Below are 21,485 nucleotides of genomic sequence, written 5' to 3'. Positions count from 1 at the left end.
GGGGGTGAGCACTAATTAAGCTGCATCGGCTTAACGCAGCACTCGGTATCACAGCCACCACTCCCGTGCAGAAAAGTGGCTCATGCCGCGGACCTCAGCAAGCTCGCGTGTGTGATTTTTCAAAGGGCCAAGGGGGTTTGCGTGTGCGCATGTCTTTTTGATTTATGTATTTGATTTTCATTTCTTTTTTGCCCCGAGGTGGAGACGCTAGGCTCTGAAGCTTTCATATGAAAACGTGAGGCCGGAGTTGAGAGTTCGACGACCCGTGAATGTCGATGTTTGTTTGTTGATATCTCCGTTTGCGAGCTGACGATGACGATGCCTAGGAATCTGAGAAAACGGGAGAAGTTAGAACGAAGGCATCGGAGATAGGACGCATCCATTTCTAGGATAAAAATTAAAACCTTCCATCAATTGGTTGATTAAAACACTCGCAGAAAAAAAAAGACACGAACTGAAAGAAGTATTATAAGCATACACGAATCCTCGGATAATTAAAGCCGCAGGCATAGAAGAGAAAAAGGAAGTGGGAAAAAGGGCTCTCAAGAAAACTCGAAAACAATTCGATCTGGAATACATCAAACAAGCAAATACTAATAATAATAATGATGATGATGATGATGATAAGCGTAATGCCCGTTTCCCATGTCCCGTTACCGTTCCTTTCCATTCCCTCCCAGCCAATTCCCATCCCATTAACCCCGTCCATCCTCAAAACAAAACAGAGCGGGAAGCAACACAAGGGACCAAACAGAAAATCTTATATCCCAGCTCCCAGATGCGTATGTGTATGTAGCATAGAACAATGTAACATGATGCGACCTTTTTCGTCGTCGGGGTAAAACGTACGCCCACACATCCCTTAGCCCCCATCCCACCTTGATGTAGAACCCATAGCATAATGAAACAGATTCCCGCAGAACACCAGATACCAAAAAAGAAAAGAAAAGTACAAATACATAAAGGTAACCCAGCCACGACCTCAATAGCACACATGCAGGAATTAAAAACAGATGAGCAAGAGCTCGGCAGATACGCACAGGAAGAACGAGGAGGGTGTGTGTGAGAGCCTTTTAATGCCCGTACCCATCCCAGATCGTCGCCAACCATCCGCCCTGCACTCCAACGTGCGGCGTAGCACTGCTTGTTGCCCACTTCTCTAAGCCTTCACCTTCCACAAATGCAATCACGTCGTCTCCGCCTAGGCTGCTCGTCCACACGGTGCTCGTTCCGGGGTCGGGAGGTACTGGAGACATTATGCGCGACGCTGCACCGTCAAGGAGGCGTGGTGGAGTAAGACGTGGGTGATGCTGGTGGAGCTGCAAGGGAAGATGAGGAGGAGGCGGCGGTGGTTGTGTGGTGGCGAGGGGAGGCATGGGGAAGTTTTGCTGTGCGGCCGCATTCAGAGCAGGAAGGGATTGCGAGTATGGAGGAGGCGGAGGTTGACGGGCGGTGGGCCAGGGCTGGAGTGGTTGGAGACGGTTATTTGCAGACGGAAGATAAGATGGTGAAGAGGAGTATACTGTCGAAGAGGAGAGCGATTGTGGAGTGCTGGAGGGTGGCGGTGCTAGGTTATGCTGATGGATAGATGGGAGACTGTATGAAGGTGGTGCAGGGGGTCCTGGGAGATTTGCCCATCGATCGCTTTCGATCGGGCGAAGGATGGTGGAATCGAGTCTTTCTGTCTCTCGGTTTGACTCGTGAGCGGCACTGTTGACAGGAACCCAGGTCTCTCGTCGCGTGGTGCTGTCGCCGTTGGCCTCTGCTGCATCACCAGATTCGCTCCTGACATGATTGCTTCCAGCATCACTGCCATTAGTATGGTCGGTCCCATTGACATGAGGCGCGACCGGCTCGTCGCTGAGGCCATTCGAGTCGGGAGTCTGATCCTCTGCAACGCCCATATCTGTGAAGATCTTCTCCAAGAGCTTCAATTCATCAGGATTACCACCAAAGGGCAGCTCTCCACTCGGTGTCAAACTTTCCCGGCTCCGCACCGTACGCTTGTAGTCTCGCCTGGCTTTGACAAAGAACGTATGCAGCCTGTTGATAGTGCGGAACCAGCCAACGGCCATTGGAAGTCGCGACCTCATACTCCCAAGGATCTCAACGGCCCTGCGGATCTCCGCTTGTCCCTGGCCGCCCAGACCAGGCATGACATCGGTCGAGCTAGGTTTCGAGCAGATGTAACCTTCCTGGTCCATATGGTTAAAGTGAGCCGCGTAAACGCCCATGGAAGCAGCATTGTAGACGGCAAATCCAACCAGGGGAGTCTCCATCAAAACGCCGCGCTCATAACAGGTCTTGACAAGCTCGATCATATGTCGAGAGGCTCGAAAGACCTCCCGAGTGATGTCTCTCCGGAAGCCCTCGGCGGGGAACGAAGGCTCGTCCATCGGTCCCTGCGGATCCATGCCGCGCAGAGGCAAAAACGGTACATAGGACCGATGTAGCACAATGACCGACAGAAAGTAAATGATATGCATAAGCGAATACGGCGCCAGCGTGTTCTTGTACATGATGTGGGTATCGGTGTTTCGTGCGCTGTACTGCAGGTTTCGCGGCAGGCCCTCTTGGAACTCGATCAGGAGTTCTTTCAGCCGATTAAACTGCGAATCGGGATGCCACGGAGGGTACTGGTCAATTCTGTGGAAAATAACGCCTTTTAGCTGGTTACACAGAAACGGAAAAGAATATTAAAATAAAAATAAAAATAAAAATAAAAATAAAAAGTGAAAAATAAAAAAAAATTAAAAAAAATTAAAAAAAAAAAAAAGGAGGGGGAAGAAGGGGGCAACAGTGTGCTAACTGACCTTCGTCCACCGGCACACGACCATTTCGCAATACTTCCCCAAACACGAATGATGCGTATTAGTCTGCTCAGAACACATTCTTCAGCGCCGACTTCCCAGCGATCAATTCCATTCTCAACTCCGTCGCTGCGATGACTGGCGTTCGACCACTGCTTCGGGTCGCTCAGGATCGATCCGTTAGCTCGGAGCTTCAGATCGTCGGATAATCCCACGTTCTGACGCAGGCCCGGCATCACTCGGGGCTCGAAGCTCTGCGATCGGCGATTACCAGCATTCTCACCCAGGCGCGACGTTCGCACGCGCTCACCGAACGCAAACGCATTGTCGCTCGGGAGCTGGATGCCGACATCTCGCACCTTGACCATCCTCGGGCGAAACTTGCCACCGCTGAGACACCGGTCCATGACAAAGCAGCTCCAGAACGTGCGTCGCCTGGTCTCCTGCTCGATGATGTCGTCTGAATTCTGATCCTTCTGGTCGAGGTTCGAGTGGAGGGAGCTGCGACGCGAGAAGCGGTCGTTTTCGGTTTCGAAGGAGAGTCCCATTGCCTGGGCTAGTCGGATCGCCATCCCGACGTAGATCCATGCGTTTGTGCCGCGGCACATGCCCCATTCGTGCAGACCTAGCATCAGGAAGGCCTGGACGCGATGGATGTCTGCGGATGCGAGGTCGCCTCCGTCGCCTGCGACCAAGCGGGCGCGTAGGGCGTTGGCGTAGGATTCGGAAGCTACGAGAGGGTTTGATGGGTGGGCGGTAGATGAGGGTGAATGGTGTTGAATCAACTGCGGATGAAAACGGGCAGTCAGAGTCAACACTCCCAGAAGGACCAAAGGCGACAGCTCCGCTCGAGGTGCTGGACTCTGCGACTGTCGGCTGGCCGTATCAGTTTGCGCGGGATTGGTGGAAAACTGCCGAATCTGAGAGAGGAACGTAGTGGGGTGTAAGAACGGCAGGGTCGCAGAGAAATGAAGCTGGAACAGATCGAACAGGCTCTCCCAGACTTTGACAGTGAGAAGGGTAGGGTCGAGGACGGCCTGGTGGCTGTTCGTCCCCCTGTGAGCGTCTCTTGCACCGGAGGCTGCCGAATGTGCCGTCTTTCTCGGGCGCTGCCGCTTTGGGCTCTCCCAGTCGCCGTTCCGCTCCTCTCCATCAGCCATTGCGGCAAGGTCTCGCTTGGCAGCAGCGGCGCTGGCGGTGCCGATTGCAGGTGTGGGATAGACGCACTCTCTGCCCGAGGACTCGCAGGCGCGGCAGGTGGTGTCGATACCCGCATTGACGCATTTGATCTTGCTCCGCCTGCAGCGGGAGCAAGCAATGCTCGAGCGCATCTTCAATGCGGGCTGATCCTTTTTCTTCTCCACGGTGATGGATTTAACAGACCTTTTCCGGGTCAGGATGGGGTTCTAACAATCAAAAAGGAGAAGAAAAGAAAAGGAGGAGAGAAAGGGAAAAGAAGGTCGAATTAAGAGGCCAGGAATAGGATCTATATCAGCGCGTCTTGCTCCTGATCCTCCTCGTCTTCTGCTTCTTCTTCGACTTTCCGCCTCTGCTTCGGATTAAGTATGAAATTCCTCCAGGTTACGCCACGGCAGGCATTTCTTTTTCGCTTTTATTGCGAAGGAATAGGGCTTTTTTTTCCTTTCTTTCGGGTCCGGGTGGTACTCTCCGTCGAGATCGCCCTCTCTCTGGTAATAGCTGGTCGTTGAACGGTTTTCGTTCGGTCGACTCCGAGACGCCGTTTGCTTGTCGTTCCCCTTTTTTTTTTTTTTTTTTTTTTTTTTTCGTTTCCTTTTTGTCTTCTCTTGTTCGAGCTCACTTCACGACTCTGCCTGTGTAACAAAGAGAGGAAAAGGGAAAAGAAGGGAAAAAAAAAAAAAAAAAACAAAACAAAAACAAAACAGGCGCGGGGAATAAGATGAGATCTTTCTTCTTTCTCGGGACCGTAGCGTTGTAACGGGAGGTGGCAGGGCGAAAGATGTATTATAAAGGGGAGAGTAGGTATTCGGCAAGGAAAAAGCGGGAGACTCGGGGCGGAGAGAGACAAACCAAAAAAAAGAAAAGACAAGAAAAGCAAAGACAAAAAAAAAAAAAAAGGATGGTTAATTATGGCAAGATCAGCAGGATGCGCGCGGACGGACAGTAGAAAAAGTCGCGCAGGCCGTGAGGAATTGCCGAAGCAGTGCTGTTTAGAGCTTCAACAAGGGATCCGGAGATGCTGCAACAAAGGGAGGCCCATTCCACGCCGGGTGTTATTCCTTTTTTCCTTTTTTTTTTTTCTTTTTTCTTTTCTTTCTTTGCTGTTTGCTTTTGTATGTTTGCTTTTGTTCTTTTCTTGTCTTTCTCACTCTTGCTCCGCGTATGCAGGATCTCACCAGAACAGGTGAAGTATGTATGGAAGTTGTGAGAAAGAGAGGAGATGGGAGGAGGGTTGGGGGAAAAGAATAAGGGCAGCAGAAGGGTGAGAAGATGAAGAAGATGAGCACAACAAAGGCGGGAGAGGCCAGCGAGGGACAGAAAGGCCGGGAAGATGCGAGAGAGAAGTGTGCGCACACAGGGGGAGGTTCCCGTCTGCGCGTGAGTCTCGACTGGATAGATATGGGCTGTTCCCCTAACCAACTAATGCTCCGGAGTCGCTGGGCCTTGCTGACCAGCCGTGCACATGGCGTGTTCGGGGGCCTCGGGATCAACTGGCGGGCGAAAACTAAAGCAAGCCGGTTGGGATCGAGCTTGGTTGCGGGCGGGCGCTATTATCGTCGAGATCGAGGATGTTCGCCGGTTTTATGTTTTTCTTTTTTTTTTTTTTATCTCTTCTTTTATTCGTGTGATTGATTCTCTCTTTCTTTTATTTTATTTTATTTATTTTATTTTCCTTATGTATTCTTTCTTTTCTCTCCAGGACGATGACCCAATGAAGACCCCCCTTGACGACAAGGAGCTGACCGGGTTCGGAGGATTTGCAGGGTCGTATTTGGAACTATCGAATTTATTATTATTTCTCTCTCTGTCTCTCTCTCTCTTGTCTCTTGCTTCGTCTGGCATGTATGGATGTATGTATGTACAACGGACGTATGGGGGGAAGGGAGGGGGGGAAGAGAGAGACCGGAGAATGCCTGCACACGGTTTGAAATAAAAAAGGATCAGAGGGAACCGGCCGGCCAGCCAGCGAGAGAGGGAGAGTGAGTGGATAGACACAAGCTCGCGAACCCCAGCCCAACTCCGGACGGGTAATTATGGCCTGGAGTTCGGTACCCGCGTCAGGCCAGGGTGGGGAGAAAGCAGCCCGCAGCAAGACTCGTTGGGGCGTTTTTTTTTCCTTTCCCACCCAGGCCGAGAAGCAGGACGAGAACGGCGCACGGGAAAAGAGGGTTTCGGCGGAAGCGGCTTGTGCAAACTGGCTCGATTGGCTGGACCTCTCTCTCTCTCCCTCTCTCTCTCTCTTACGATTATTTTTTAAGATTTTTCTATTTTCTTGGGTTCACTATCTCAACTAAAAAACTACGGAGAACCGAGGGACAAAGGAGCGGTTCTGTCGGCCTTGGGGTACCGACGGGTCTTCCCATCATGATTTGTTTCGCCTGTGCTTGTACGGATGGGCCGTCTACCCGTCTTATTGGTGATTGATGACCGCGAGACATACACACATACACACACACACACACACACACACACACACACACACAGACACAGAGAGAGAGAGAGGGGGAGAAGAAAGAGACAGACAAGAGAGGGAGAGCAGAGCTTGCATCTGGTCGGGGACAGGTCGGGGACATGGAGCGGCCGGCTGTGGGGCGAAAAAAAAAAAAAAAAAGAAAACCGAACCCGAAGAGAGACCAAATGGCGCTGTCTGCTCTCCGGCCAATTCGCATGCCGGGGCGGAGAACCAAACCCTCTGTTGAGGATAATCAATGGGCCCTGTCCTGTGGTCCCTCGCTCAGGGGATAATGGGCCGCGCATGTACGGAGTATGGAGTATGGAGTATGTATGGATGTACGTATACGTAGGAGTCAGCAGTTAGTTTTTTTTTGCCTTTTCTTTCTTTTTTTTTTCTTTTTGGTCTGGCATTGATTAAAACCAGCTACTGTACGGAGGATTTGCCGAGAGAAGCAATTCAGCCCGCTAATGAGCAGATCAAACACGACCACAGGGTTCTCTTCACACAGACGGAGTGAAAAAGCAAATAAAAAGAAAATAATCTAAAGAAAAAAAAAAGAAAAAAAAAAGAAAAAAAAGAAAAAAAGTCTATGGATGCTCGGAGGAATCGGTGAAGAGAGCACTCGATCCCGTGTCTCTTGATCTCGATCGGGCTTCCGTGCGGCGCTGCCACCGTTGCTTGAGCTGCGATGGATGCTCCCAAGGTTATTCAGGAAAAGCAAATACAATTTAAATAAAAATAAAAATAAAAAGAAATAACATGTGTAGTTACTAATGTAAAATGAAGAACAGGACCAGCATCACAAAAAAGAAAAAGAAAAGAAAAGAAAAGAAAAGAAAAAAGAGCAAGCCAATGATCGAGTCGAGTGTGCAGGAAGATCAAATCGGAACGCATTGAAATAAATGCAATCCAGCGATGACGAATTTGTCCTGAAAATCACTTCCTTCGCCATTCTCCCCAGCCGTTCCGGGAGGGCGAGCCTACATAGCACAGAAAGGCAAAAGGAAAAAAAGGGTGCGCTAACTAACAGGTCCAAAGAAAAAGAAAAAAAGAAAAAAGCCAAAACCCAGCGCACTGCCGAGATAGCGCTTCTGATTTACCGTGAACCAAGCAGCGTCGAACCCGAGCAGACCGACGCGGGGAAAAAGAAACGAGAGGCGATCTTCCAATAGTCCAACCGTCGATCTGCCTGGCTGCAAAGTCGCACAGTTGCCGATGGCGAAGACATCCTCGCATCCCATGCAGGCCAGGCTTCATGTCGCTGCTACAATGTATCTCCTTTCACTTCTCTTGTCGTCGCACTGAAGAAATTAATTCTCCGGAGCCTTCTTCTTCTTGTAATTTAATTTTATAATTTTAGAATTAGTATTTTGATAAATCGGCATGAATCTGGTGATGGGTGATCGTACGACTCGTCGAGGAGTCGCCGCGCCGTCTCCTGAATCATGGCATCGCGCTGAGCGTCGTCTTCCGTGGCGAGTCCGTCGTCCATTCGCTCTCCTCCTCCTCCTCTTCGCCGCGAAATATTCCCGTAGCGCTCCGTCGCCAAGCCGGAACCCCTTGTCAGCACCTTTTGTCGAGTGTCCTTTTTTTTTAAAAAAAAATATAAAAAAAAAAAAAAGGCCCAACTACGGAGTACTTGTTACCCGGCCTGACCGCGCTTCGGACATTAAACCACTCCAAGCCAGCCAGCCTGCCTGGTCCGTCCAACGATATAACTGGCCTTCTTTCTTTTTAAGCTCTCGGTAAAATACTATGCCAGGCGACGAGAGTATGTAGCACAATCCCAGTCCTTATCATGTTGTTATGTACTCCGTTAACTACTCCGTACATACATACTCTACCCTCTCTCGGGACCGCAATCATCTTGTCGTGGCGCTCTCTCTCTCTCCCCCGCCCTCCCGATCGGCTGGCCAGTTTCGCAACCGGGTTGGACGATCTTGGGAGCTGGCTGATTTGCAGCACATCACCTCCGCCCTCTAACCAAACAAAGCCCACCCCCCGCCCGCCGCCGTAATACTATCAGGTTTGCTTTCAGTTGTCTTCAGGGATTCTGCCCAGAAGGATTACGAACACCCAGAACGCTCCCCAGCTAAACCATTACGTAGTAGAAAACGGGAGAATGATAGTCATTCCAGTCCGGCCTGCTCTTTGTGAGGGTGGAAATTAAACAGTAAAATAAATAAAATAGAATAAAAAAAAAAGATTGACGACGATGACGACAACGACCAATATTCCCATTATTTAAATGCTGGCATTGTTATATGAATGGTGTTTCACTGTTAGTACATAGACCCAGCTCCGGTTCTCAGGACAAGACGGATCTGATCACCACCGTGCTTTGCCGCTTCGAACGTCTCTGCTTTCTCGGGTCGGGTTTGAACGCGAGTAGCCGAAGGAGCAGATTCGTAATTCAATTGTTGTTAAATATATCGAGCTGCAAAGCACCTGGATCGTCAAAGAAACGGAACAAGCTCATGCCGGCCATTCTTCCCACTCCGGTATAATGTCGTCTCAGCTCCGACATTTGCTCCATGCAGGTCCTATTCTCACTCACTTTCTCTCCTTTTTATCCCCGGCTTTAAAGAACGCCGTCGGTGGGGACCCTTTTCCTTATCGTCCCCTTCGTTATGGTGCAGGGTTCCCCCCCGTCGGTCCACCCTCGCTAACCACGGAGCACCGATAAACGTAACTACTAAAACGTACGTGTTGTGTCTTGAGTTCGTGAGCTGTAAAGAGACTCAAGGTTCACAACCGATCGGAACTGCTTGTGGGAAGCATTTCCGATCGGAGGCCCCCGGCTAGCGGTTGAATGGGACCGCCGCAAAAAAACCTGGTACCAACTAACCGAAAAAAACCCAAAATAAACCCAAGAGGGGCCGGAAGGGGGGGAAGAAAAAAAAGAGAGAGAGAGAGAGCTTGCACGTTTTCGTTTCCTGCGATTTTCCTCTGATTTGCTTATCCGACCGTCGGCGTCTAAGGAGTGCACCGAGGAGGATTTCCTGGATCTTTTTGAGTTAATTTCCCATTTTTTTTTTCTCGTTTTATGATTATTTTTATGCTTTAACGAGCCTGTGCTGGGCCGGGCCGATATGGTTCAACGGCTTTTCTTTCTATCGCACGCCAAAGCTTCCCGCTGCAGAGAGAATGAATCTAAGGACAGATTGGAAAATAAGAAGTGCAGGGGGGGATGTGTGTGTGTTTTGGAGCTCTATCTTCCTGTCTCTCTCTCTCTCTTTTCCAAGCTTCGCTTCGACTCTGCTGCCAAGGTTACTTGGGGCCGAGTGCATGAGGTTTCTCACTGCTCCTTGGGGTCCAGGATTGAAAAGAAGGCGGCCTGCCAGTCGATAGAACGAATAAGAATTGAATGCGAGAAGCCAAAAAAAAAAAAAAACAGAAGAACAATTCAAGAGCTCAGAAGACAAATGCTTTCTGGCCTTCTCCCCCTTGTCATGTTGGCTCAGTGTGTGCTAAGAACAGGGTTTTCTGAGGACTTGTTGCTTAAAAATTGCTACCTTGCTTCTTGACATACGAACCAAGAAGGCCTTTTCTTTTCTTTTTTTTTTTTTTTGTTTTTTTTTTTGCTTTTTCGCCTAAATCGGGGACTTCGGATCTCTTCGCAACGCCCCGTTTGTCTGGTTGGTCTGGGAGACCTTGATAAATTGGTTTTATTGCCTGTCTCGAGGCCGTCTCTCCCCCCTCCGTTCACGAGAGATATGGGCTTGTCTTGTCGTTTATCGCGTTTTGATCTCAACTGGCATACGGGGCTCAATGGCCTGTTCCCGTCTATTCGTCAGGATTGCTAGCAATACTTTCGTTTGGCCAGCGACCCATGGTTTGATGGCAACCAGACTGCTCTTTTTTTTCTTTCATTTTATGCTTTTTTTTTTTTTTTATTTTATTTATTTATTTATTTTTCTTTCCTGCGTATTCATGCATGGCCATGGCTGGGCAAACTTTTGCTTTCTTGGTATTCTTTTCCTGCTAAACTCCCCCCCTCCCATCACCTGCGACTCCTACATGGGTCATGACCTTCTGATCCTTGCGAACCACGCGATAGTTGGATGCGAGAGACCTGGGAAAGTTAACTGCTGTTACTGATTCTCGGGTCCGCTTCGCTCTTCGCCTTCGCGGTCCGCTTCTTCCAAGCATCTGTGTATCCTATACATTGGTGAACACGCGTTGTCTAGCGAAGACGAAAGAAAGAAAGAAAGAAAGAAAGAGAGCGAACCGGCGCCCAGACCGCAGAACTCCCATGTATAAATTATAAATAGCATTTTATTTACTTATCCAACCAGTCTTGACCGCGGGGATGATGCACCGGGTTTCGGGGCCGCCAAAACCAGCTCAAGCACATACTAAAATATATTTTTGCAATACGATGCGACGTTCGATTCTCGGCTTGATAACCAGCTTCGCTGTCGTCTTTTTCAAGTCTAAACAGCCGGCCCGATTTCGCCAGAAGCGAGCCGAGATGAAGAGGTTAACGAACTAACTGACTACGGCGTAGTTCCATGCCCTACATTTCTCTTCCCTGTTCATAGCAAGGTATAAAATCCCACACATGGCCGCCGTCCTCCCTCTTTTTTGTTATGGCGATACGACGAGAGAGATTGATTGCGTCGGGACGCGAGAGAAAGAGAAACACGATTTAAAAAAAAAAAAAACAAAAAAAGGAAAATTTCATTCTCGACGGGCGCTACGCGGGAAAAGGACATGTAACCTCGCAGCTGAACCGGTGTGTCGAATCCAAGGGAACCATCACCATCAGTAATGCTATCACCCAAACATAACACGCCATAACCAACAACAAACTACTGCGCGGGATCTTGGTCCTCTTCCCTACTTTTTCCAAGCTTGACCATACTTAGCTAAGGATACCGACGTATGGAATATCCCATGTATATTCCTATGTGTGTTAGTATCCGGTACCTTTATTACTTTAACCACCTTCTTTATCATGACAAATCACCCGTTCCAACTCGATGGGCAAAGCCAGACAAGCCTTAACCCCAGAATGTTTGTCCCTAGTTAGGCGTACACCGCAAGATCAACGAAACGCTTGTTGCATTTCCCTTGCTTCTTAGCTCCAAATGATCGGGGATGTTCAGTGTCTTATTGGACTAAGCACTACGTATATTAATATTGTTTTTCAGATCCAACAGCGAGAGGTTGACTTAAGAGTTGGTCGGGGTTTCTTTTACGACTTGGATTGTCCCTCGACCCTCCCTTCCGGTTGTTGGGTTTCCGCCCCCCCGGGGGGGAGTGGAATTGAAGATGACGGATTTTCTTGCGCTATCATGAACGGATGCTACATAGGCACAAAAAAACCGGTAGTCGGCCAGGACGACATGATGGGACACGAGAACTCGGAGACAAATTCGGTTTTTTTTTTTTTTTTTGGAACAAGCATATCTACACACCCGTCTGCGTAAGAATGTAACGACACACTCTCGCATCGTTTTGCTTTTTCTGTTGGCCGTTGGCGTGGCGCCGTGCGGCGAAGTTGATCATTGATCCGTCACGATCGATCTCGTCTCCCAAACTAGTCAGCCAATTAGCTCCATATGTATGTAACCACGTCACCACTCTATAGCCCAGAGAAGTTGGGAATACACGAGGAAAGTCACTAAGGGCTAGGTATGAGGGTCTCCTCGACTCCATCTCGCTTGGAAATCAACTGCAGTTCTCAAGAGATCAATCACGACGGTGATGCATGCATGATTAGAACCGATTCCCGATGCAAGCGCGGTGAAATTTCGGGATGCACTGCAAAGTGAAGGTTACAAGGTAGGCGTATATGTGTACGTAGCCGCGTCAAATTCCACAACGCAAATGCCAATCCTACCCAGCTCCCGACCCTACGATGCGCGTACGGAGCTCAGCGTTGTGTGTGAACCGTGTGTATGGGAGAACCGCAAGAGCTCCCGCGAGTATGAAACTTCGCCGCCCATCCTGGTCGCTTCGTGCTTTTTTGCCAGTACCCTGCCTCCAGGTTTGGGGTTAAATCCGTGGATTCAGCCAAGCTGAACAGCGGCTGGGAAAAATAGATACTCCGTTCTCGGGGCCGTTAATTGTCCCGCCCCTGCTCGAACTACCAGCTTCGCATCAGAAACCTGTCTGGATACCCCATACAATCATTGACCAGTCTTCCCGGCTAAGGCATCGGCAAAGACTCCACGGTTTGCCGTGGCGCACTGCATTACTCCCCTTTCTTTCAATTTTCTCCTCTTGTCGACGGATACCGGCCAGGCACCGACCGGGTCTAAACGACAATTCCGGTCCGAACAAAGAAGAGAAGTGTTACTCAAGAAGCCAAGCGTTGACAGCCAAGTCGTTTAGTTTGGTCCAAAGGGCAAGGGTGTCATATCCTCCGCGTGTTCCCTGCTTCTGAACCCCGGCCCTAGGCCGGGGTTTATTGTCCAATCCCGTTGCAAGGTTATCTGTTATGAGGGCTGCAAGTGAACAGGGGCATTCTTCTATGCCGGGTAATTACGACCAGGTTGGCTGGCGTTCTGGATATTCGTCTTTCGGATTGATCGAAGACCCCATTAACTTCGTTGGAGGGGTGTTTGTGGCTGAAGTGGAAACCGCATAATAAGCCATTGAAAGGGCTGCGCCGGGGTCCACTAGAACGAAGAACTCGGGTATGAAACAGAGGGGCGAGTGCGCATATTGAAGATCTGACCAGGTTATCAAGGCAGTTGCTGTTTCCCGTTAAAGTGCTTCCACCCATGCGGCAGAGCCCGAGAGAAAAGATCTTTGACTAGGTGCATGCGTAATTGCTCAAAGTAACATGAAATATAAAACATTACATGCACCTGCATGCATTTGTCCCTGTAGCTACGGGGTATTGGAACGGGCCGGCCTCACAGCAAGCCTTGTTCTCGAAAGTCGCCAGACGTTCCGTGCTCATGGTGTGGGAAGACTCACGATCTAGAGTGCAACGCATAACTGATATCTTATTCCTCGTTAACAAGGAGCGCAGCAAGGGACTGGGGCGGGAGAAAGGTCGGGAGGACAGGTGGCGCTCGATGGACTTACATTTTCCCTTTCCTAAGTAACTTATTGCGAGACGCGGTTATACGTCTAAGGTGTTCCTTTCCTTTGGGCACTGCTCTGGTCTCAATCCAGCGTGTTGGATTGATTTGGGAGAGTGGAACGCAGATGCGACATTGAAACCATATTCAGGTAATCCTAAAAGACCTCCACAGCCCCAAATTAGGGAATAATAGACGTGGATAGGAGGTAAAGCATTAATTCTCAAGTTGAGAATTTGTCCAAAGCATTGCAATGACTTGATTTGGGCCGAAAGTGAACGTTGGCAGCCGAATTCCAGTGACACCCCAGGGCTTATCCACGAATATCATTTCGCATCATGTGCCAGCCTGATACTGTCTATTGGAACCCCATTCACATCCTGCAGCTCGACGAAAATTAGACGGTTGCCACCTGTTAGAATCCGGTTGGCTTTTACCTGGTATCAATTCCCAACTACGGAAAGGAAACTGTCGGCGGGGACCTGACGGCTCCTGGGAAGTGAAAGGCACTTGCGATAAACACTGGGGAAAGGGGCGGGGGAAGGGAAGTACGCTCGGATCGCCCGAGGCTGCACGTCACTGACTTGGGCAATTCTAAAACCAGGAAGCCCATACGGAGTACTGGGCCTATTTTGAATGCTGCCCTCTTAATAGCGTCTATGAAACAAAAAAGCACAGAGCCAGAGTCTAATGTTCTGGTCATTGCTAGGAGGGTTTCTTCAAGCTTCTGGATTTGTAGATCATGGTGTTGCAGGTGAAATCGAAATGATCAGCAATGCATATTGCCATTGAAGAAAATGATATGCTTTCACCGACGAATATGAGCCAGTACGGAGTACACTGTACTCCTTGCGCTACCATGGCTTGGGTATCATCGTCGATTTCACTCCACTGTTCAGGGGAACATCGAGTCCAGACACTTTGAAATCAGATACTAGAACAACCTTAACTGTCTGAAGGAGCAAAAGAATTAAAGTTCAATTGCGATTCACGCCAATTGGCCTGTAGTCAACTACTCAACGGACAAGTCGGGCGTTGTCCGTGTATTCGCGGAGGGCAGATGCTGAAGGATTCCGAAAAAGACCATCGATGACTTGACACACCTCAACAAGCAGGTCATCGGCACACTTGCCATGAAGAAAAATTCTCGAGACCCCTCACAGTGACATCGACCGGAGAGATATCGTCTCCGCGCTGGTGATGTTGACCAGACTTACAAGTTGAAAGACGTCAGGCACCCGAAATGCTGATGTAAGAAATACCAAACCTATCACGTGATTTAACCTTGGCGAGCAAAATTTCCTCTGCAGCACATCCAGCAAGACACAGCTTCAAGCATCTCGAATCTTTCCATCCGCTCTCCAACCCGGCCATAGCTCTGCTCATTGCGACGCATCCTTCAAGGATTATCTCAACATGGCGAATGAACAATCAGCAGGTATGGCCCTTTTCCTTTTTCCCAAGCCGTTCCTCGCCCGAACTCTATCAGGGACTTCTTGATAGCTCTCGATAGCAATTTTGACTAACGTCTGCGATGCGATTCCGCATATTTGCAAGTACACAGCTTGGCCTATCGCCGATGAAGCTCTGTCCACTGAACTCCTCGATCTTGTCCAGCAAGCATCTCACTATCGTCAGTTGAAGAAGGGAGCTAACGAAGGTATGCCTTTCAGACTCTTTAATTATTTCCCCCCGGCCGGTTGCAACCGACTCAGAAATACATTAATTTTTGGAAGCAAGCTAACGGATATAAAAATAGCCACCAAGACTCTCAACCGCGGAACATCGGAGTTGATCATTCTGGCTGCTGATACCTCCCCGCTTGCTATCCTCCTCCATCTTCCCCTACTTTGCGAAGATAAGAATACCCCCTATGTCTATGTCCCTAGCAAAGGTACGATATGCTCTGCTCCCTTGGACGAGCCCGGTTTCTCTGACTTTACTTGTGATTTTAGTCGCTTTGGGCCGAGCATGCGGTGTAAGCCGTGCCGTTATCGCCGCCAGCATCACCAGCAACGAAGCTAGCGATCTGTCGGCGCAGATTCGGAATATCAAGCAGAAGGTTGAGAGATTGATGATTTAAAATGTTGTGTGCAATAGTAAAATGATGGCGTGTAGCGAGAGAACTTTGGATTTGTGGATGTTGTCATTCCCACACGTCATGCTATCCGTTTGTTCTGGCAGCTAAGATAACTTGGGGGAATGGAGTTTTCTTGATACGCTCAGGGGAATTTGCTGGCGTTATACTAGGATATATGGACGGGATTATGGTTTTCGAAGAGAAATTTACGGCACTGCCTTAAGTAAAATGAAATTTCGTGGAATAACATTTAAATAGTCCACATTCATGCAACCATCCAGGCCCACCTAATGCCATGTATGATATGCCACGCTATGATCGATATGTCCTCGCCAACGCACTAAAACTATACCAACCCTGCTAAGCAGGAATATGGAGAAACGGGGACCCAAACTAAACACCCAGGCTAGAAACAAGCGTGGGAGAATGCGCTGCAGAGCGAAACGTCCCGAAAATTAACGTTTAAAAATATTCACAGTGACGGGCGAATCGTATGTAGAAACCGACGATATGAGAAAAAAGAAAGCTAAAAGGCCGCCAGATCTGTCACATAGATTTCAAAGTAAAAGCTTTCCAGTGACGATTCAGCTAGATTGCGGAAACGCCGAATAATGACCGACGAGGCAATAACGTTGCACGCGGGCGAGAATGCTACTGACAGGAGAAGGCATGCTCACTTATCAACATTGATAATTAAAAAATTTAAAGTAAAATTGGTCGACTTGAAATGGATCGCAAGAGGGCTCCCAGCAGGGCATATGTGAATAATTAAGTAAAGGCGTGGTGAACATGATCTGGGAAAGGGGAAAGAAAAACGACCAAGTTATAACCGGGTATCAAATGGTAAAACCTCAAAAAAAATAAAGGGAAAAATGTCCAGAGTCTGCTAGGTGTGAAAGAGGGAACGTAGGTGTTGCCGAAGGAAAGCTGGAGTAGCGACGAGGAAGATCAGATTGCCGGAGTGGGGACGAGAGGTCGATATCAACACGTTTCTTCAATATCCATCAACCATCTACGGATGCCCTCTCTCAAAGTGTTATCAGCAATGGTGCCGATCCCCTTTCTAGCCGTTCGAGAAGAGCCTTTAATATCCGCGTTATCAAGCTTTGTGCTCGACTCTTCTCGGCGATACTCGGCAGCCACACTCCGTACGACTTCCTCTAGGGCGCCAAGAACCATTCTACGACATTCATTCCGGGGAACCTCGAAAGTGGGAACCTCGCTTGTATTGCTCGCGTCGTGAGTCTGTCTGTCACCCAGCTGACTTGGACCGGGTCTTCCTCTGCGGCCACGATTAGGAGACGCAGTTCTAGAATGATTGGCAGAAGGGGGACCGGATTGTGCCAACACACGCTCGACAGCGTCGACAAGGGTGCCGTCAAGGTCCATCACAGGCTCTTCAATGAACTCTTCTTCGATAAAACGCGTTTCAATAGGGCTTGACATGCCCGGATCTGATGCAGAAGAGGGTGCAGAAAACGAGGTCTTGCGTCCAGACGACGTGATCGTAGGACTAAGGGGGCCCGAGCCAGACTTTGTGCTAGATATCTTTCGACGTAATCTAAGCCGCTTCACAGTTGATGAAGTGGTGTCTGCAATTAACGTTGAACAGATATCTACCCACTTTTCGGAACAGCCCGAAGCATTAAGGACTGTAGTCATTGTAGCAAGAAGGTGAGTTGGTGTTGGTTCTGCAGACATGGAACGTCTGACATCGGCTTCTAATGTCGGATACGGTCGTACTGCTTGAAGAACAAAGTCCTCGTGATAACGACTAAGCCAACCCGCAACGTTGAGATTAAGCCTTTCATAATCCCTTTGAGTAGTTGGGCAAGGATAATTGTCGGTCTGAAACGAGGCCCCGCCATCAATACTGGTGATTGAGGTGCGAGTTTTACGCGGGGAGGCCATAGTCGAATCATTTGAGGAAGAAAGAGATAGAAAACCAGGTAAAGGTACCTCAACATCCACAACGCCATCACTTGCCTCTACGCACAGCTTCACTGGAGATGCAGGCGTCTCATCGCAAATATCTTGCTCTTCCGGAGACAGTTCCGTGGTGACTTCTGTTGAATCCGTGTGGGGAATAGACGTTCCAGGCAAATCTGAATTATCGCCTGATCCGATATTTCCAGAAGAGTCATTGTCAGTTTCTCCCGCCATCTTTACCAGAGTTGAAACGGGGGAATTGGCGGTTTGAGAAGGTGAGATCGAGGAATCCGTCTCGTCTCGCCGAAGAGATGGAGGAGCATCAGTTTTAGCCGTTGATGACGTTTCCCGAGAACTCCAAAAATTGGAGAGCAAACTTCCCCATCTACTAGGGGTGGGATAATCACTGCCGGTAGAACCAGCATTTGAGCTTTCGCTCCGTCGGAGAGTTTGCATTAAATTAGCGGATGCTGCGCTGACGTTCTCAGACTGCCCGGCAGTGGTACCCCTTTGTCGGGGCCCACGTTGAGAGGCAAAGTGCGGTACGGGTGTAGCTGTACCAGGTACAGCAGGAGCAGCAATGGCCGTGCTGCTTTTCCGCATACTCATGCTATTAGCAGGAATCGGAAGGCTAGCGGTTTTAACAGACCGAACATCAGAGTCTCGGCGAATTTGACGAGCTGAGATACTCATAAATTCGAGGTCGTCGGCGAGGGCATTGGTTGTTTCATTCGATGAAACACTTGCGGATCTCTTAAAATTCTCCTGTTCGTCGACAAAATTACGAGTTCTAGCTCGCCTATTAAGTGTTCGACGAAGCGATTCTCGTCGGAAAAACTGGGGATTGGGGGGGCTCTGAGAAGTTTGGCGCAGGGAAGCAGAAGTGCTTGGGCGTAGAGGTGACGATAAAGTATCTGGCCGTTGTTGAGCTGGCAAAAATGCAGAAAGAACGAATATCAATCGCCTTGCCGTCATTTTACAAGGCGATATGATAACGGTTCTATTTGGAATGCTGAGTTCGCTATCTTGCTGCGCTCTTTGGTGCAAGATATGGCGTCGTTTGTGCCATTCAGGTCCAAGTGAACCAAGCCAATCGGTATGGTTCCCGAGGAATGCTGTAATTAAGACTAGGAAGAAAAAATTATGCTCTTTCTCACTTAGAAATTTAGCGATCCATCGGGCTTCATCCCTCCAAACACCCCATCGACTTTGCCCTGTCACAACACGTGGGATTTTGAGAGCTAAAGAGACTCGGTGAATCGCGCGTAAAGTTTCCTGCTGGAGAGCTACGTTACCCGCAAGGCTATTGGGAGGCAAGTGGATCATAGTTTGATTCGTCCGCTGCATATTTGGTGGCTGTTTAATGGGCTTGGGCCGCTGAATTGTGAGTAGGTCGGCCTCTTTGAGAAGCGAAAGGATCTCTTTGCTCGCCACCTTCTCAAGATGTGAAAGCATGCGAGTGATGATGTCCCAATAGTCAACAAGCGTATCAATTCTTTCATCTAGATTTGAAGCCGCAGATAAGTATGTTGAACCATCTTCAGAAGCAAAATGCCATCGTTTGTCAGAATCTAGAGACGTTGATATCAACCCTGGAGGCTTCAGGGTATCTTGCCCACAGGGGCTGTATTGCCGTCCATGGTTTCGAATAGCCACTGGAAGTTGCACGGCGATGGCAACGGCATACATTGGGGTTTTCTTCTCTTTTATCTTTCGTTTCTTGTAATGAGCCGAATCATTATAAGAGAATAGCTTAGCAAACGACGAAAGTTGAGGCTCGGGAGGTTCGGCAGTCAGGCCCTGCGCCTCGGGAAGATTGACGCTAAACATCCGGGTGACCAGTACAGTTATCTTTGTTGCGGATGAAGAACCCTGGTCTGCGACGCTAAGCTCACGAGATAGGCCTTTGGGCTTCGATGGGGAACTAAAGGTCTCCGCTCGTTGGTGATGTGGTCGGCGCTGAACTGAACGGTTTCCGATTTCGTATGGAGATTCTCCACCAGCAGGGACTATGTGCATTTTGGTAGATGACGCACGATAACTAAAGGCGCTGCTTCCAAATATACAGTTCAAGAGGCCGGAGTCACCGCTATCACCAGAAAGGCGGTTCTGGTGGTAATCCTCGCCGGTTGTGGTGGAGAAAGTAGATCTTCGGTTCCGGGCACGCAGAAACACGCTCATATTACCAACATCACGGGTTCTCGAGTCAGTGAAGGGTGGGTTTGGGATTAGATCTGGAATGGACGACTGTGAACCATGTACCGCATGTCTTCGTCCGTTTTGCGATGAGCTCGAAGTCCGAGAATGTCTCCCACGAGGCGTTTCTGCGAGCGGCGATCCCTGAGAAGATCGGGACGGTGTTTCTGCTCCTAAAAGGTTCAAAGTATCAAGCAGAACGCAGGGTTCGTCACGATCTCCCATTGCATTTTGAGCAATAATGATCCGAAAATCCTTCGTCTCATCTAGGTCCAAACCACCTTTATCATCAAAACTGCTGGCAGCAGCGGCATTTGGAGAGAGGGCGCTGATCTGGAGTGGGTATGTATGAGTTCGCGAGCGTTGGAGGACACTGACATCGGGGAACAGGAGACCGGAAGTGTGCTCTTCTTCTGTAACAGATTCAAGCTGGGTAGGATTACGCGGAGAATGAGGATTAGAGTTGAAAGCCGAAGCTGCCGTGTTTAAGAGCCTGCCCAGCATTTTACTAGCTCTGCAGGAACAGCAGTAACAGTGCTAGTAGAGCTGAATGGTATAAAGACAGGGGTTCCTAATAATGGATAAACAGAGCAAACCCATTGTCTATGGACATGGAAGGATGCATCATTCAGCTTCACTCAAGGAGCCCGTCTGTGTGCAAGAATGTTAATATGGCGTCACAGCAATCGCATACAAACACACATCGCCTCGTGACAGTATCACCATGTTAATCACAATAATAGTAGATGGGGGTTAGAAAGAGGTGAGAAATGCTTAAAGACGAGGATAGAGGATAATCGCAACCTCCAGCGACAAATATCCAGAGGACACTTGAATTGGAGAGATGCAGTGCAGTGGTGGAGCGGAGGGATGGTTGAGGATGATCGTGCCCGGCATGTTTCTCGGCCAAGAGGCGGTGAGCAGCAGGCGCAAGCCTCATCATTATGTAATGCACCTTAACCTCGGCTCATAATCACGTGAGTTTGATCCTGAGTGGACGGGTCTTGGCCTAAATAGAGTTTTGCCTGGATCACATGCTATTCTCAGCCCTATTCTTAATAACTAACTTCATCCCTTTGTTTAGTTAACCATGGCATCCTCTACTCCGTACTTCTCAGCAGAAAGTGACAACGCTTTCCAGAGGCCTGTCTCACCTAGCCATCACTTCCATTGATGCTTTACTCCCAGGGATTATCAGAGGCACCCTCACTGCTCTAATACAGCCGCTGAATTTCAGGCGCAGCTGTTGTCTTTTCTGCACAACCTGTTAACCATTGATTGTAGTTCTGCAAGTCAGCGCTTCGCAAAGTGTGCTGGTTTTTCCTCTCCAAATTGAAGGCATATATTGCTTTCAAGACAATTTTAAAGCTTGGAGCTCCTTTTCTTTCTTCAAGCCCTCACTTCCTTTCTACCTTGCAAACATCGATTTTGTTTCTTTTTCCATTTCACTTTGCACCTTGATCACAGTTGATATCTGCTCATTCTATACCTGTGATCAAGGTTGCCTTTTGCTGATTCCTTTAATATCCTATAGAGATCTTCTGCTCAGCTGGTTGCTTGCTTGACAGCGATCAGATTGATAGCACCCTTCTTCCCTAGTCGTGTTATCTTTGCTCAACTTTTGCTTCGTCATTGTCGCCTAGCGTCAGATTTTCTCTATTTATAAACAGCTTGCTCTTTCAATTTTGATATCCAGGGGCATTCCAATTTCCTCTTCACCCATTCACCTCATCAATTTCAAGTTCCTTTTTTGTGTTGCAGAAGTCCGATCCATT

The 21,485-nt window shown here is 48.9% G+C and overlaps 4 protein-coding genes across 4 annotated transcripts; 1 reads left to right on the top strand and 3 right to left on the bottom strand.

The window, feature by feature from the left end:
• Positions 1 to 1,073: 1,073 nt before the first annotated feature.
• Positions 1,074 to 4,141, bottom strand: CIMG_00707 (C6 transcription factor; the record flags this gene model as incomplete). Its single annotated transcript, XM_001246935.1, has 2 exons — positions 1,074 to 2,646; positions 2,814 to 4,141. The coding sequence occupies 2 exons, from the start codon at positions 4,139 to 4,141 to the stop codon at positions 1,074 to 1,076; spliced, it is 2,901 nt and encodes a 966-aa protein (XP_001246936.1).
• Positions 4,142 to 7,775: 3,634 nt separating this feature from the next.
• CIMG_00708 (uncharacterized protein) lies at positions 7,776 to 8,331 on the bottom strand (the record flags this gene model as incomplete). Its single annotated transcript, XM_001246936.2, has 2 exons — positions 7,776 to 8,024; positions 8,305 to 8,331. 2 exons carry the CDS (start codon positions 8,329 to 8,331, stop codon positions 7,776 to 7,778), a joined length of 276 nt encoding a protein of 91 aa, XP_001246937.2.
• Positions 8,332 to 14,840: 6,509 nt separating this feature from the next.
• CIMG_00710 (small nucleolar ribonucleoprotein SNU13) lies at positions 14,841 to 15,919 on the top strand. Its single transcript, XM_001246938.2, has 4 exons — positions 14,841 to 14,943; positions 15,070 to 15,165; positions 15,265 to 15,399; positions 15,461 to 15,919. Exons 1-4 carry the CDS (start codon positions 14,922 to 14,924, stop codon positions 15,586 to 15,588), a joined length of 381 nt encoding a protein of 126 aa, XP_001246939.2. The 5' UTR covers positions 14,841 to 14,921; the 3' UTR covers positions 15,589 to 15,919.
• On the bottom strand, positions 15,823 to 20,544 carry CIMG_00711 (uncharacterized protein). Its single transcript, XM_001246939.2, has one exon. The coding sequence runs from the start codon at positions 20,212 to 20,214 to the stop codon at positions 16,567 to 16,569; it is 3,648 nt and encodes a 1,215-aa protein (XP_001246940.1). The 5' UTR covers positions 20,215 to 20,544; the 3' UTR covers positions 15,823 to 16,566.
• Positions 20,545 to 21,485: the final 941 nt, after the last annotated feature.

Source organism: Coccidioides immitis, assembly GCF_000149335.2.
Source record: "Coccidioides immitis RS genomic scaffold supercont3.1, whole genome shotgun sequence".
NCBI lineage: Eukaryota > Fungi > Ascomycota > Eurotiomycetes > Onygenales > Onygenaceae > Coccidioides > Coccidioides immitis.
The sequence above is the reverse complement of the archived record's forward strand: the minus strand, read 5'-3'. Positions and strand labels throughout refer to the sequence as shown.

Coding starts and splice junctions, on each gene's coding strand:
- CIMG_00711 (XM_001246939.2), bottom strand. CDS start 20,214: ATGCTGGGCAGGCTCTTAAACACGGCAGCTTCGGCTTTCAACTCTAAT.
- CIMG_00710 (XM_001246938.2), top strand. CDS start 14,922: ATGGCGAATGAACAATCAGCAG. Junction 14,944..15,069: donor GGCGAATGAACAATCAGCAG/GTATGGCCCTTT, acceptor GCAAGTACACAG/CTTGGCCTATCGCCGATGAA. Junction 15,166..15,264: donor GAAGAAGGGAGCTAACGAAG/GTATGCCTTTCA, acceptor ATATAAAAATAG/CCACCAAGACTCTCAACCGC.